The sequence below is a fragment of the Mustela nigripes genome, chromosome 5 (assembly GCF_022355385.1).
Source record: "Mustela nigripes isolate SB6536 chromosome 5, MUSNIG.SB6536, whole genome shotgun sequence".
NCBI classification, from domain to species: domain Eukaryota; kingdom Metazoa; phylum Chordata; class Mammalia; order Carnivora; family Mustelidae; genus Mustela; species Mustela nigripes.
The window spans coordinates 124994211-125011257 of NC_081561.1; the positions used below are offsets into that span (position 1 = coordinate 124994211).

The 17047-nt window shown below is 42.3% G+C and overlaps 1 protein-coding gene across 1 annotated transcript in view; it reads left to right on the forward strand.

The window, feature by feature from the left end:
• Nucleotides 1–17047, forward strand: part of LOC132018326 (beta/gamma crystallin domain-containing protein 1-like) — a 52608-nt gene that overhangs the window by 17505 nt on the left and 18056 nt on the right. Inside the window, exons 7-12 of the mRNA XM_059401132.1 lie at nucleotides 4133–4259; nucleotides 6817–6852; nucleotides 7905–8059; nucleotides 9264–9390; nucleotides 9480–9625; nucleotides 16716–16842. Coding sequence (XP_059257115.1) covers nucleotides 4133–4259; nucleotides 6817–6852; nucleotides 7905–8059; nucleotides 9264–9390; nucleotides 9480–9625; nucleotides 16716–16842 — 718 coding nt within the window. The remainder of the gene's footprint in view (nucleotides 1–4132; nucleotides 4260–6816; nucleotides 6853–7904; nucleotides 8060–9263; nucleotides 9391–9479; nucleotides 9626–16715; nucleotides 16843–17047) is intronic.

Here is a 17047-nt window from a genome sequence, read left to right on the forward strand (position 1 = left end):
TCTGTCAAGGCATAAAGAGCTACTCCTAAGTAACATCTCTTACCTTTGCAGTGAGTTTAACTCCTCTCACAGGGGCCAGTCACAAACCTGCCACAGTGTCCAGTTTTTCACGGCCATTCATTTCTGTTGTCATGACGATAATAGGAAGCTGGTTTGGAGGTCAGCTCCAAGTTGGGGTCCTTGAACTTGGTTGGTTGGCTTTGGGAGTAGGTCATTAGTACTTTTATAGATCTTCGAGGGGAGTCTTGATGGGTTGGGAGAATTCAACTGCTAGTAAACACCTGAGTCCATTTTGCTTCTTTGACACATCAGTCCTCTGAACCGGTAGCCGAGAAGTCTTTGCTATGTTAGGGACTCCGCTAGATTCCATTAGATTTATTCCAGGGCCTACTTACGTAACGGGGGTTAAACTCTTCTACACATACACACAAGAAGGGCATTGCTTGTCAAATTCTTTTTGGGGAAAATGAGGAATTTCTAAAATTTTTAATTTAGAAGTCAAGGGACAGTTTTGAATAGCCAAATGTTCTTTGTCAATTTTATTGAGACATATTGATATACACAGAGGATGTTATGTGTGAATTATGAAGCCTGGTACTAAGACAGATCCCCGTGTGCCTGCCCCCTGACTTAGGACCTCACCTTTACCAGCACTGCGAGCGGCACCCAGCGTGGCCCACCCTGGGCCCATCCCCCCGACTTCACACCCATAAACTCTCTCTGGAATTTTGTGGTTTTCCCATACCTTTATTTTACACTTCTGTCCTTGCAAGGTTTTAGGTCAGAGAATATACCACAATCTGGTTTTGTCTCTGAGCATTTCCTCATATCATTTAACTTGTCCCAGTGTTGCCTGAATTTTCTGTATTGAACGGGTTACATCTAGAGGCGTGATCAGATGCAGGTGTGGAAAGGACCCTTCATACGGGTAGTGCTACATCGTCACGTTGCATCACAAAAGGCGGCATGTGATTCCTATTAACTGTACTGAGTTGGGTTGCTTGTTTAAATTGGGGCCTCCTGCACGTGCTGTGATGAGCCCTGAGTGCCATTCACAACCGAGGAATCCTTGAACACTGCATCTGAAACCAATGATGTACAAATGTTGACTAACTGAATTTAATCCAAAAAAATTTTTAAAAATTGGTGCCTCCCACAACTCTCCACTGTAAAGGGACATTTTCCCCTCTGAGAGTCATAGCTCGCCCTCTTCAGAGCAACCTCAAATTAGCATATTCATATTTTTTTGCATATCCAGTTGGTTCCTGTAAATAGCCAGCACTCCCAGGGAGCCGTGCCTGGAGAGTAAGACTGAGGGTCCAGCTGGAAATGCTGTTTGAGGATAAGTGAACAAGAAAAGATCAATGTTTCTTATGTGGCCAAAAGGCATTTCTAAAAGAATAATTACAGAATGTTTTTAATCAACATATAGATAGCCATTATAAACATACAAAGGGACGTTGTTGAAATAATATGTATTTTTTATCATTTTTTTTAAAAGCTCACACTTTATAATTATACTATTTATTCATAAGGTAGGTAAGAGTTCATTACCTAAGTGCATGGGAAAATAGGAGGACTTTTAGAACCTGAAATAACACCGCCTGAAGATAGTTTCCCCCTCTCCTGATGGCCTCGTGAATAATGTATCTTGTGGGACTAGAACTTGGGAAAAATGAATCACGCTCAGTGGACGACTTTGGAGATTCCAAAGTCCACCCAACCCTGATAAGTGTGGGTTTGAGTTTTCTTCCTGCTCATCGAGGAACTGTCCTTTCCAGTGTGTCTGTTTGTGTTCAGTCTTTTGACAAATTTCCCTTTGCCCCAGATTACCTCCCTTCTGTAAATGGTACGTGACTAAATCACCTGCTTCGAGAAAACTGAAGTGTTTCGTATCAGGTGAATAAATGCCCTCACCTCAGACTGTAGAAGGGAAGGCCTCCTGAACGCGGTCCTGTGCCCAGCTATCCCCTCAGTTCTCCCCAGCACCTGCCTACGAGCCGTGTGCTGAGTTTACAGAAAGTGCCACCCATTCACTTGTGAGGACTCAGGCTCCATGGCCCTTGGCTCGGTAGACCAGTAGCACCATTGCTGACGAACTGCCATTAGTTGGGGGTGTGAAACCCAGGTGTGGTGTGAGCTTAGAGCTCTAAGAACTAGGTAATGTATCCCTAATTCTCATGCCTCAAACCTAAGGAGGTCTAAAGGACCCCACTCTTAACCTTCATTTTCTTGTGTTTTAGGGCACTGTAGTGCTATTTGTTAAAAGATAAGCCTTTTTCCCCTTAATTTTTTACTGACGTGTGTGTGATATTTGTACAAAAAAGTGCACAACAAATCATAAGTGTATCATCTGAGTGAATTTGCGAAGTAAACATCATCGAGATCAAGAAATAGAAGACAGCGGGTATCTCAGACGTCTCCTTACTTGTGCTTCCTCCCGCCATCCTCTTACCCCCAGCATAACTGGTACCCTGACTTCTAACCACATGGACTAATTCGTTTTGAATTAATCCACACGTATACCACTCAGTCTGTCAACATGTGTGTGTGTGTGTGTGTGTGTTGACAGGTCTTCAGGAGGATTTTGATTGTAAATCCTTGTATAATTAGGGAGTCCAGAGAAGCTACTGGCTTATCCAAGGGAATCTTTAACGAAACCCATCACCCAAAATGTGCCTTGGGCCAAAATTGGGAAGGAGAAGGCAAAGAGGAGAATCAAACCCATTTTGTTGATAAAAGATTTTATTTATGGCCACCTTCTTCTTCTCGGCACGGTGTTCTGGGGATAATGAGATACCCCAGCTAGGACTCTTTGGCCAGACTAACAAGGAATTGGAGAAGATAAGTGCTCACCAAGAGTTCTGTGTTTGTGTATAAGGGGCTGTTCTACTACCTCCCTTACATGAACATCCCATCTCTACAACCTCTCCTTCCCAGAACTCGCCTGGGGAACTAAGAAAGTGATGAGACTGTGCACAGTGTTTCGAGGCCGTTCTAACAGGCATGGTTTTCTGGTTTTCTGGTTTCTAGCACATGAAGGGAGGGTGGGGCTGCTTGTTCTCTGACCACAGCGGAAGTGACAGCTGACAAGCCTGATAAAAGGGTGTGGTATTGAAAAGCCGTAAAAATCAGATCCAAGAACTCAAAAAGCTTGGGGCCTGGGAGCAAGCAGCCCTACAGTCCTTCAGAGCCCCCAGGACACCACCACACATTGTAATGCTCCCAGTGATGATCCTGAGTCATTGTAAAAAAGTGTAAATTATGTGCACTTTTGGAATGAGAAAAAGCGCTCCCAAAAAATGAGTAGGAGTCTGGCTCTGTAATCAGCTTGGATCAGCCCTGTATCTGGTACTCGCAGCTGTGTGGCCCTGGGCAATTTACTTAACTTCATCTGTAAAATGGGGACAGTAGTGTTCCTTCCTCATAGTTCTGTTGCGTGGACTGGATCAAATTCCGGGTGGCATTCCTCGTAAGTGCTAGGTGGATGTTACCTGTTACTAGTTTTGGGCATGGTGACAAATGAGTAGGTGGAACATCTGATTCTTTGGTTATAAGTGAGAAGTAGCCGTTTTAAAACATTTTAAAAACAAAGCTTGAGGGCGCCTGGGTGGTTCAGTGGGTTAAGCGTCTACCTTTGGCTCAGGTTATGATCCCAGGGTCCTGGGATCGAGACCCACATTAGGCTCCCTGCTGGGCGAGAAGCCTGCTTCTCCCTCTCCCACTCCCCCTGCTTGTGTTCCCTCTCTCCCTGTGTCTCTCTATGTCAAATAAAATCTTTAAAAATAAAATCAAGCTTGAGTTTCCTGGCTATGGCCTCTTTAAATACATAGAGCGCTACAAAGTAACTACTGCTCTGACTTGAAGTGATACAGACATTTAGGCTTTGAAGGGATTCATCATATAAATTAAAATTAACTGGACAAAACCACAAGGGGACAAGTAAAAGCTCAAGAAGAGGAGCATATAATGGCACATTCTCTTTGAATCTAAGGTTGCTCTGATACCCGAGTGTACCCATTCGTGGCCCAAATACACATCGTCCCCCTCCTTTCCTTTCTTCTCAGTGGGGTCCTCTGTGCCCTGGAAACAAATGATTAGCCCTCTCTTTTCTTCCTTGGTGCTTACTTAGGTGGCTGATTTATGAAGAGCCTGGATTTCAGGGTATGCCTTTTGTCCTGGAACCTGGTGAATACCCCGACCTGTCCTTCTGGGACACAGAAGAAGCGTACATTGGATCCATGCGACCTCTGAAAATGGTAAAAACGAAATCTAACAAAACGTTCTTGGAGTCTGATTCTTTGTCAGCTTGACGTTGATAGTTCACAGACTGGGACTTGGAAGCAATAAAACCAGACTTGTAAAAACACAGATCTGTAGCAGATGGAACCTCTTGCTGGAGGAAATAAGAGGGTGACTTGCTGGACGCTCTAGATGGAAAAAAAAAAATGGGGATAAGCCCACGTTGTCTGCCTTCGAGGCATTTTTCAGCCTTGCAGAGCCGGCACTCAGTGCACAGAGCTGCAGCCCCCGGCAGGTTTAGGAAGGGAAGACAGTGAAGAACTAAACCTGGTGGAAAAACAGGAAGGACGGGTGGAGTCCACCTTCAGGTGATGTGAATGATGTGATTAGGAAATCTTCATGCTCAATCAAGTTGGGTCTTAAAAACCACGCAACACTGTGCTAGATGGAGATGTCAGGGAATGTTCTGCGTGAACCTGGGCGGAGCTGGGAAGGCCAGGGCAGGTGGGCACCAGCCCAGCTGTGGCAATCAGAAGTTGGGGGGTGGGGGCAGCTTTGGGAGCCCTGGGACAGGACGTGTGACTATTATCCTCCCCAGCACTGCCTCTGCTTCCTCTCCATCGTGTCCCTGTCTTTTACGATATTCCTTCTGTCTCTCCTGCTAAACTCAAGACAGTTGCTCCTGTCTTGTCCCCCGTGGGGAGCACAGTGTGTGCGCAGAGTAGCAGGTGTGTGCGTAGGGTAGCAGGTGCTCGCTAAGGACCTGTGGCAAGAGGGAGGCTCTTGTTACAGTTGTGCTTCTGAAATTGCATTTTGTGGCTCTTTTCTAGAGTCAGTTTGAAACAAATTAGAAAGTCATGGAGATAATTTTTATCTTAACTTTACCTCCTTCCAAAGCCTGTGGGTTAATTACCTCCTTCCGTGTTTGCTGGTCTTGATGCAAAACTCATTTGCATTATAAATAACTTTTTCATTATAAATGATTTTTTTCTAAAAAATCACTTGCAAAGAACAAAGTTCAGTTCGTTTTGTGACTATATGAAAGAATTGTCCCAGGTTTTGAAGACTATTTCAAATGATATAAAAGCTGTAATGCTCAGGGCATTGGAAAAAGATACTTTTGAAATGGGTGCTTAGTACACTTAGTTCCCCTCTGCCCCCATCCACAGAGGATATTTTCCAAGACCCTCAATGGGTGCCTGAAATCATGGATGGCACCAAACCCTATATATATACTATGTCTCTTTCCTATATGTATATGATAGATAACGTTTAATTTAGAAATTAAATTATACATTTATTGTAACCTAGTTTATAAATCAGGCACAGTATGAGATGAACAGTAATAATAAAATAGAAGAAGTAAACAATATACTGTAGTTTAAGTCGTGTGAGCTTGGTCCCTCTCTCAGAACATCTTACTGTACTCTAATCGCCCTTCCTGTGATGCAGTGAGATATAAAGTGCCTGCCTGGCGAGGTGAAGCCAGGTGAGGGGCGTGGGCGTCCTGACGCAGAGTTAGGCGACCCCTGACCTTCTGACTTTGAGTCAGGAGGAGGAGCCTCTGCTTCCAGACTGTGACTGACCGCGGGTAACAACCTGGAAAGTGAAATGCTGATAATGGGGGGAGATACTGCACTTGGTTGTTTCTGCTTTGGTTTGTTGATAAAATCAGCAACAGCAACCTTCCTTTATAATTACTGTTCATTTGGTGCATGTGAGTACCTTTGGCTGCACTTAAAAAAAAAAGAAAGAAAGAAAGAAAGAAAGAACGGTTCTAGATTGGTGGAAAATATTCTCCTGACTTTCCCGCTGCTGATTTTAACTCTTACCCGTTTATCATTTCCGTGTAATAATAGCTTTCTCTGTGGCTTCTTCTTCATGAGTTTTTGGGTGATTTACAACAACTTTGTTTTAAAAGTAAAACCAACCCCACAGACCCATCCTTTGGGCTAGTTTAAGTTCTAGCCAGCAGCTCATCTAATTATTACAAGAGTCCTCCAGACCCTAGAGTGAACTTGTGTGAACTCAAAGATGTTGTAAGCCGTGGGTTGCAGAATCCCGTGCCTGCAGAGGCAAGGCAGCAAACAGCCTCGGATGAGGACGGCAGGGAGTTGAACTGAGAGAGGAGTGGAGATTGGCCAGGTTCGTGCAAGTCCCGGCAAGAGCGGGAGCCCAGTGGAGAGCTAGTCCGTCAAGGGGCTGGATGGTGCTGGGGTGGCTGCCACCAAGAACTTGTGTCCAGGGCTGTCTGAACTTAGGACTGCTTTTTAAGGGACATGAGAGAGATGCATGTCCATGAGACATTTTCTGAATGGGAAAACAAAAACAAAAAACATAGCTTATTGGGTTAAAAAACAAACCCACCAAGCAGATCCAGCTTATAGACCGCCTTGGCTCCACACGGCCTTCCTCAGTCGCCGTCCGCATCGTTGGGACGTCAGAACCGTCGCCCGCTCACTTTTAGCAGAGGCTGGGAGGCCGGCCCGCTGACCCCCGGCTGTCGTGGGTCATACAAAACAGGACTGTCTCCACCAAGAGCTGTGTTTCTGACCATATTATTTTTCTTTTCAGGGTGGACGTAAAGTTGAATTCCCTACAGATCCCAAGGTAAAAATGTTTCTTTTAAAAATTTTATTCTCGGGGCGCCTGGGTAGCTCAGAGGTTTAAAGCCTCTGCCTTCAGCTCAGGTCATGATCTCAGGGTCCTGGGATCAAGCCCCGCATCGGGCTCTCTGCTCGCAGCAAGCCTGCTTCCTCCTCTCTCCCTCTCTTCTGCCTCTCTGCCTACTTGTGATCTCTGTATGTCAAATAAATAAATAAAATCTTTTTTTAAAAATTTTTAAAAATTTAAAAAATAAAAATAAAAAATTTATTCCCATTCCATGCCCATGAAGATAATGTGATTTTACACATCAGCAAACGTAACTGCAGCTAAAGGCAGTCATCCCAACTGACACATGCCATCCCTTTGACTGGAAGATGAGGTTAATGGCACTAATAATCCCTCCCAGTATGTGTGGCCATGGCTTAAGAGGTTCATCATTGTATTCGGTTTATAATTTGTGGTTGTATTTACTAATTGCAGGGCCAGTTGCTGCTTGCCAGTTAGCCAGGGAAAAAACTGAGTTCTCAAGACAAGATCTCCCTTTCTGCTATTTCTACTTTGTACGCATTTATTTATGACACATTTATTTTATTTTCTTTTTTTTTAAACAGGCTCCACACCCAATGTGGGGCTTGAACTCATGACCCTGAGGTTAAGAGCTGCATGCTTCTACCAATGAATCCAGTCAGGCACTCCTGTATTTCATTTTTAAAGCAATATAGGATCCTCTGGTTCCTTAGTTTGTCCTAAGCAAAATTCTAACTATCGGTTCTAGCCATCGAACAAAACCAATTTTTTAAAATCAATTATTTATAAACTGCCCTTCGAACCTGGCTTTGGGCTGTACCACATCAGGAAAAAGATTCATAGTTTTAAAATGATGATACTGCCATTCAGTTATTTTTAAAACTATGATCAGAAAGTTCTGTGTTCTAGGATTTAGTGATATGTTATTAAATGACTGATTTAATATTTAGCATTTATTTAATATTTAACTTATTAATATTTAACATTTAACTTGTTACAATTACTGATCTGTCTCATTTCTATTATAGGTAGTTATTTATGAAAAGCCTTTCTTTGAAGGAAAATGTATGGAATTAGAAACAGAAATGTGCAGTTTTATCACGGAAGCAGATGAAACAGAAGAGAAGACAGATGACAGTTTGCCATTTACGTCCGTGGGCTCCATGAAAGTGCTGAGAGGAATGTGAGTAGGGGGGAGTAGCCGGAGGGGTTTCTTTTTTATCCCTTTAGTAAAGTATTACTGTAAAGGAGTAGAGGGAGTATGTGTGTATATGTGTATGTACAGTAATTACACGTCTCCCCCCCCACACACACACCCCTCCACCACCGTGAAATGAAAACCATTCCAGATAATTGGTAAAATGAATTTCAAACATATTCTCGGTCAGCTGGGACCTAGATTTGACACAGTGGTTCAAAGGGCTGGTTTGGGGCCAGTCAGCTGAGAAAGACTAATAAGTTGACCCACACTGATCAAATCTATATCTTGTTTATTAATATGATGCTCCAAATAATTGAACTATTAGGGACGCCTGGGTGGCTCAGTTGGTTAAGCAGCTGCCTTCTGCTCAGGTCATGATCCCAGCATCCTGGGATCGAGTCCCACATCAGGCTCCTTGCTCAGCAGGGAGCCTGCTTCTCCCTCTGCCTCTGCCTGCCATTCTGTCTGCCTGTGCTCGCTCTCTCCCCCTCTCTCTCTCTGATAAATAAATAAAATCTTTAAAAAAAAATAATTGAACTATTAGTTTACTTTCTATTTTTTATGATATTTTACACTTTATCGATCTTACGTATTTCCGTTAGAAGTATACACTGAAAGTGATCTTGTAAATAGGCAAAGAAATTTTAATTAGTCACTGAAGAAAGTTTATCCAGTTTTATTTGCTGAAGTTATTTTTTTAAGATTTACTTATTTATTTGAGAGAGAAAGAGCATGTGAGTGGAGGGGGAGGGGCAAAGGAGGAGAGAGAGAGAGAGAGACTCTCCAACAGACTCTCCATGGAGCACAGAGCTCAATGCAGGGCTTGATCCCCAAACCCTAAGACCAGGACCTGAGTTGAAATCAAGAGTCAGACGCTTAACTGACTGAGCCACTCAGGGGCTCCTGCTGAAGTTCTTTTGAGTCCGTTCTTTTTAAACATACACACATACACATATACACACGTACTCCCTCTACTCCTTTACAGAACATTGATGTATATTCCTTATGTTGTTCTTTAGGGGGCCATTCCATTAGTCTCTTAAATCTTAGAGAATTCCAGTAGTCATAGTGCATGAGTCTCTGTCTAGCTTCATAACTGTTAGTGTCTGTTAATGAAACATAAGTACATGGGGACACTTCTAACACTGATGAAAACTACTACTTCTTAATGTTCTTTCTGTTGCAGTTGGGTTGCTTATGAGAAGCCTGGATTTACAGGTCATCAGTATCTGCTTGAAGAAGGAGAGTACAAGGACTGGAAAGATTGGGGAGGTTACAGTGGAGAACTTCAGTCTTTACGGCCTATATTAGGTGTAAGTTAAAGAAAGCCTAATAGAGAATACTTGATCTTTTTTGAATGATAAATGGCTAACCTTTGAATTTTGAATTTTTTTCTTAACAGGATTTTTCAAATGCTCATATGATAATGTACAGTGAAAAAAACTTTGGATCCAAAGGTTCCAGTATCGACGTATTAGGAATTGTTGCTAACTTAAAGGAGACCGGATATGGATTGAAGACACAATCTATTAATGTACTGAGTGGAGTGTAAGTGAAATGACCCAGTCGGGATTTTAAACACTTTTATCTTGGGTTGTATTAAATTAATTTAATTTAATTTAATTTAATCCCCAAATATAGTATCTCTGACACAGAACAGGCACTCAGTAAATAAGCATGTCAATAACTACATATGAAATCAGTCATTTAATATGTACTGCTACATATTTTCATAACTGCTTTTTAAGATCTTTCTCATATAGTCTTTTTTTATGTATAATATCACATTGCAGTAGACAGTAGATTTGGGGGTTTCATGATAGAAATCCACAGATCTACTTCTCTTATCATTCTGCATGGAAAGATCTCCTGGATTTCTTATGCAGGAATCAAATAAAAAATAATGATCTGATACTAGAAAATGGAAGTTGGGATAAAGTCCCATTCAATTTTCCTATGTCCTTGCAGGGGAGGAAGAATTTTCTCTTACCCATCAAGATTCTTCTAGCTGGTCTAAGAATTAAATTGACATAAGATAGATGAACAGGAGAAAAATATTAAAAAGCACCAAAGTTAATTACATGCTCATGGAGGTCCAATAATGAAATTGAGACCCAAAGAAATAAACAGGGCAGGCAGTTTTTATATATTTTAGAGAGACAATACATTTGTTAGGAATTGACAGGATAAAACTTGTTTGGAAGCTTTGATTAGAAAGAAATTCTAAACAGAATTTGGGCTAATGTAATAAAGTAGTAAAAAGTAACAGGGTTTGTTCATACAGACTTCTCAGCTCTAAATGTCCTGTCTCTGGTGATGAGACTGTGTTACCAGTTATAAGGAGGGTAACTTTCACATGGGAGATTTTTTCCTGTTTTCTGAAAGGCAGAGGAGGGTCTGATAGTCCTTTTAGCACAAGTTGTTTTTTTTTTCTTTCTCTTTTTTTTTTTTAATTAAATCTTTCTTTTTAAGATTTTATTTATTTATTTGACAAAGATCACAAGTAGGCAAAGACAGGCAGAGAGAGGGGCGGGGGAAGCAGGCTCCCTGCTGAGCAGAGAGCCCGATGTGGGGCTTGATCCCAGGACCCTGGGATCATGACCCAAGCTGAAGGCAGAGGCTCTAACCCACTGAGCCACCCAGGCGTCCCTAGCACAGGTTGCTTCTTAAGTAACTTTACTTTGAAATAATCGATACACCATTGTGGTCATTTTTGGGGTGGCCTGCCCGGAGCCCCTACACCCTACATCTGCTCCATTTTATTTCTTCACTATTATTTTGACATAAAAAATACTGTTTCAGTGTAGCTGGAGTTAGCAATTGAATGCTCTATTATTGCTAAGGTAAGCTTTTATTGGAAGATGATCAGTCAAGATTCTTCAGGATATACATGACTGCAAGCCAACCTAAACTGCTAGAAGTGACGAAAGTGCAGTTTATCCGACTATATAACTTGAAAGTCCTGGAAAAGATTTTTGCTTCAGTTATGGCTGGATGTCAAGTTTAGACACTGTCATTAGAACTTGCTCTCTGTCTCCTGAATGGGCTTTTTTCCCATGCTGGCTTTGTTTTAGGCAGGCCACTTACATCTGGTGGCCTATGGCAGCATCATTGCTTTTTGTTCTTCTCACTGTGTCCAGCAGAAAGAGCGTCTCTTTCCCATGAGAGTTCCAGGTTTGACTTTGATTCTCTCAGCTTGGGTCATGTGTACCTGCCTGAATCAATCTCTGTAGTCAAGAAGACGACTGTGCCTGTGTGATGTGCCCAGTCTCAGAGCAGGGTAGGGCCAGTCCCAGAGGAGCCACTTAATATATGACTGGGGTGAGTTATTTCCCAGGAACATCAGAAAAAATGAGGACAGATACTGGATGGGCAAAATACATGTCTATTAAAAGAAGTTAAACAATTATCCTTATGATCCAGGTTGGTGTCAGTTAGAATTTGTTATAGGTGAGAGTATTCTTATATAATTAGATGAAATTATTTGACACGGGTTCTGTTGAAAGTGTTGGATGCTAGGTTTTTTTAAGAGTAACATAGGCTATTTGGATCATTCTAATCTCAATTCTGTCGTATTTTGTGGAGCCTCCCATAGGATCCCTGGATATCTGAGATGTGTCTACAGTATAATGTTTTACTATTAGTCACATTCGCCAAATCCTTGTGTAGGCTGTTGCTTGTGGTGCCATCTTGACAGAGTGACATCCAGGACTTCTGGGTCTTCATTCCCAGCAGGACATGCCTTCTACCAGGTCCTGCTATGACACCCTAACATTTTACAATCTGCCATAGATGAAAGGTACGGCATGGCAGAAGTCATCTGAAATGTTGCCATGGCTCTTAGTATTTTAGATTGCCTTTAAAGCTAATTACTTACAAGGAAAATAATGACCAGTTCAGTCTGGAAAAACAGTTGTACACTTTGGTACTCACCAGGTGTGTTGGTTCCATTAGTCAGAGTCCAGTCATGCGTCCTAGCAGAGGAAGCAAAGGATCCTGGGTAGAATTCCCTTAGGGCATTTTTGTAGATTTTGCTGTTAGCACTGGTAGAATCATGCCCAGAGCCAGTCTTTTTTTTTTTTTTAAACTCAGCCTTTGTTTACTTGAAATTAGCTTCCTTTATAAATGTTGCTTTTATAGGTTTCTATTTTTAGTCATTTCTGTTGTATTTCCTGGCTTAGGCCTTTTTTCTGGTGATAGCAGTTGAGTTGTGGTATTGTGGGAAGTGGAAGGGAGGTGTGCACACATCACCCCCTTCACACCACTTCCTTTTAAATTCTGAGTTATGGAAGGGCTTCTGTATTCACCAGGGCCAGCTGCTTCCTCATAGTTCATTTAGTTGGTTATCTGACAAATATTGATGGAGGTCTGTTACATGCAAAGCATTCTATTAAGTTCTCACAGAAGTCACAGTATCCATATAAAACATAATGACAGCTACAAAAGACCTAGAGATTATACTGAGCAGAGAGAGATTGATTTCCAGATTGTGTGCAGGGAAGACTTCGGCTGAAGAGGTGGCAGTGGACCTGGGCCTCCTGAGGTAGATAGCTTGAGGTGTGCCAACACAAGGGAGGAAGTCCGGCCTGTTTGTTTTTTAATAGTTTCAAAGAAAAGTGACTTTAATGACTTTATTCTTCTTGGCAAATAAGAATTTTAGTTTGGGTCTTCATTTCACAGTATGGAATGCAAACTCTTTTCAGAAAACTTTTTTGAGATTCCTGTTCTGGCTCTCTCCCAGGAGATTCACTATCACATGGGTAACACATTCCCTGGGCGGTAAACTCATTTTTAGCTCAAAAACAGAGCCCAGCCTACAGGAGGGATGCTCGTGAATCCAGCCACGGAAGCGCCGGGCCCCGCATTCCGTTTCTGACCGCAACATCAGAAGAAACTCCCTCTCGCAGCTCCTACCAAGCCATGTCAAGTTCTGGGTTATGTCCTTGTTCACATGGTGGAAACTGGGCTCGTTTTTTTTTTAAACCAAGAACAAAAGGAATTAGGTCTAGAGTCCAGCTAAGAAACTTAGAGTGCCATCATTTTAATTTCTTTTTCCTTTTCTCTGCCACGGAAGGGCCAGTCTGCCCTGCCACCCGGGAGTTCGGAGCAGTGACTCCGCCAGGCTGGGACCTGCCGGTACACGTACTCGCTCTCAGCCCACCGCCCCCCCCAGCCTTGTAAACAGGGAAGTGTTGATTCACGTGTACAGAATATGTTGAGGCAAGGACAGTAAGGAATTTTCTTCTTACAAGTCTCAAGTAGAAGTCAGAGATACAAGGGAGAATCTCAAGTCTGAGTTCTGGGGTTTTATTTTTACCCTCCTCTTAATGGGTGATTCATCTGGGGCTACAACTCCGAAGGAAAACAGCATGACCGTGACCGTCAATTCAAGTAACATCTTAATAAGTGGTTTTTTTGCTTCAACCTCCATGAATTAGCTAGGTTTATGTGGTGTTGGGTGTTTCCTTAGAAGTGATTTATTTTATTTTATAGGGAAATAGAGTATTCTCACTTGTTAGTTATATGTATATATATATATATTTAAAACATGCTAGATAAAGCTTCCTCCAAGACTCACTCAGCTGCCTTCTCTCCTGTGGTCCGTCTCTCCTCATTCACAGCCTTTTTCCCTCCAAACCTTGAAGTCAATCAAGCAAAAAGGCCTTTGAACCCTCTGCTTTCCTTTAACTTGTTTCAGATGCGGAGACTGCTAGGAATACTTTGATATGATATGGCGTAACCTCTTTTTCTTTTCCTTTTCTCTTTCTTTCTTTTCTTTTTCTTTTTTTTTAAGATTTTATTTATTTATTTGACAGACAGAGATCACAAGTAGGCAGAGAGGCAGGCAGAGAGAGAGAGAGTGAGGGAAGCAGGCTCCCTGCTGAGCAGAGAGCCTGATGCGGGGCTCGATCCCAGGACCCTGAGACCATGACCTGAGCTGAAGGCAGAGGCTTAACCCACTGAGCCACCCAGGTGCCCCTTCCTTTTTTTTTTTTAAGTCCTGGTTTTTGTCGGTATTTCGGCTACGCAGAAACTCCTCCCCACACGGTAGGATCCCATGCTCCCATTGGAGTGTCTCTTCTCTTCATATGCCAAAGGCTGAGGCTCCCGGACTCTGTACAGCCCCACACAATGTCAGCGCTGGGATCCTGGCGGACCCCCTTACCTATGATGAAAATACGACCTTTCGCAAAAGTTAAGTGACCCCTTCAAAGTTATCTGGAAACTAATGTCACGACCATAGCTAGAACTAGTCTCCTAATTCCTGACCTCACAGTGTTTAAGAATAGGCTTTTAAAAATTGCTGATGAGGTTCTGAAGTAGCGGAGCAGTGTTTCCTAAAACAGATTGGCTGGCCTACCAGCAGTTACTCTGTTCAGACGGCCAGGAGGGTGCATGCAGACGTTCGCTGTCCTAAGCTCCTTGACGCTGGAGATTTTTGCGGTGTTCTTTTTATCCTTGATTGCTGTTCACTTCCTAATAGTGACTGCGTTTGAGATTTTGTCTGAAGTCCAGCCCTTTCGACAGTCAAGTCATACCCTGTTCGTTATGCAGTGTGTGGATTGTTTTTTTTGTTTTGTTTTGTTTTTAAAGATTTTATTTATTTATTTGTCAGGGATAGAGGGAGAGAGAGCGAGTGAGCACAGGCAGACAGAGAGGCAGGCAGAGGCAGAGGGAGCAGCAGGCTCCCTGCCGAGCAAGGAGCCAGATGTGGGACTCGATCCCAGGACGCTGGGATCATGACCTGAGCCGAAGGCAGCCGCTTAACCCACTGAGCCACCCAGGCATCCCCTGGACTGTTTTAAGTATGGCTTAACACAAGAGGAAATGAAAGGAGACTTGACACGCGGCAGCTTGGGTCATGACACAGAGTGGGGAGCCTCAGGAGACCCAGTGAGGAGTCCAGGCATCCTTGGCCACTAGCTCATCAGTGGTGTCACTCTGTGTCACCCTGAACGGGTCCCTTCCCAGCCAGAACAAACACCAGCAAATAATCCCATGTGCTACTTCTCAGCCATCAGTAAATTCAAGGGCAGGGACTGTCCCTTCCAACCTTGCATGCCTACTGCCCTCTAGTTCTGGCGCACGATAAATGACCAGTCAATGTTTGTTGAAGAATCAGTGAATTCACTTTTTTGTGTCTTTAGCTTTTCCTTTCTGTAAAATGGGAGGACCTGCTCCTCCCTAGGTTGACTGTGGTCAGAGATGCGAAAGCATTTTGGAAAGTTCTGAGTAAATATACAGGCACATGGTGTTAGTCCTTTTTCAGCTGTGAGCGGATCAGTAAGGCAGTGAATGAACTCAGGAGGAAATGTTGAGTTATCTTTCAAATATAACAGAACTGAAAAACTTTCAAAGGCTATCTTTGGCTGGGAAGCAGCATCAATAAGTTGGTTTGGTTGATTATCTTCTGAATGTAGATCACTTGAAAGGTGAGAGAAAACATCCCAGGAGAGAGTTTAGTATTTCTGACTGATCAGTGTTGCTTATTCTACATAGGTCACGTCAGAAATCCTGTCCCCAATAAAATTTTAATTAATTAGCTGCATTTTTGGTATGTTGTTGGTTTGTTTTTTAATGGTAAACATGGGGCAATTTTTTATCAAGCAAATGGACATAAATCCACTCAGGATATGGAGAATTTTGTTTTATAGTCAACTTGGCTAAAATCATAACGGTTTGCATAAGAAACAAAACTTATAACCCAAATAATCCTTGAACTGTTGTGACGGCCTTGCAAAAAGGAAAGCAATATATTTATAAAGATATCCAGCTCTTGAACTTTGACCGACGTGTTTACGCATCAAGATCATTACACAGAACATGAAGGTCGCATAATTATTAATCATCCTTATCGTTTCAAATAATATTTAAGCTCAGGGGTAGTTCTCTACTTCCCTGGGTTTGAATTTCCTGCACACAGCACGAGAGTTCTCTCTCTGTGTATACCTGCCAACCTGAAGAACGTGTTTTTCACCCGAAGAGGAAAATGATTATGATTTGTACAAGAAGTATCACACTTCTGCTTCTACTTCCTCCCTTCCAGCTTCCTTCTCTCCCCCATCGCCGGAGTCTACTTTTCCCCAGGAATGCCCAGTTTCTCTATAGTTTCCCAGTACACTGGAGTCTGTCCCCTCTCTAGAGCTTAGTATACGCTGTTCTCCCCTAGCGTTATTTTTTTAAAGGACTTCTGTGAGCTTTTTTTTTCCCACTGTGCTTTGTTGTATAATAGAGACATAGTTTCTTGTAATCTTTCTGGAAAAATATTAAGGTCAATAACAAAAAGAACTCTTGCTTGCTTACTAAGAGAATGTTATAAGTACTTCTTGGAAGTCCAGATTATTTCCTCAGAACGGAATTAGAAAGACAAATATACCCACTGGAGCTTTCTTGGGGAATAGGATTTGGTAAGTGAGAACGCTAAAAGGTTCAGGGAAGGATACTTTTCCCTTGTCACTCTGATTTGTCATACAGACAGGTCTCCCAAAAGACTAACAGAGAATCATAAAAATCAAAACTACTGATTATTCAAACAAATGGAAGGGTCTTATTTTACGTATTTTCCTAAGTGGGTTTGATAGTTGTATTATACATGTAAACTGTGAACTCTAACAAGTCATTGTTTTTGTTTCTTTAGATGGGTAGCCTATGAGAATCCTGACTTCACAGGAGAGCAGTATATACTGGATAAAGGCTTGTACACCAGTTTTGAAGACTGGGGAGGCAAAAGTTGTAAGATTTCTTCAGTTCAACCCATTTGTTTGGTAAGGAGTTAATACTTTGATATGAGAATATTTAACTGAATTCTAGAGTTCTTTTTTTTTTTTTAGACTTTAATTTTTTATTTTTTATAAACATATATTTTTATCCCCAGGGGTACAGGTCTGTGAATCACCAGGTTTACACACTTCACAGCACTCACCAAATCACATACCCTCCCCAATGTCCATAATCCCACCCCCTTCTCCC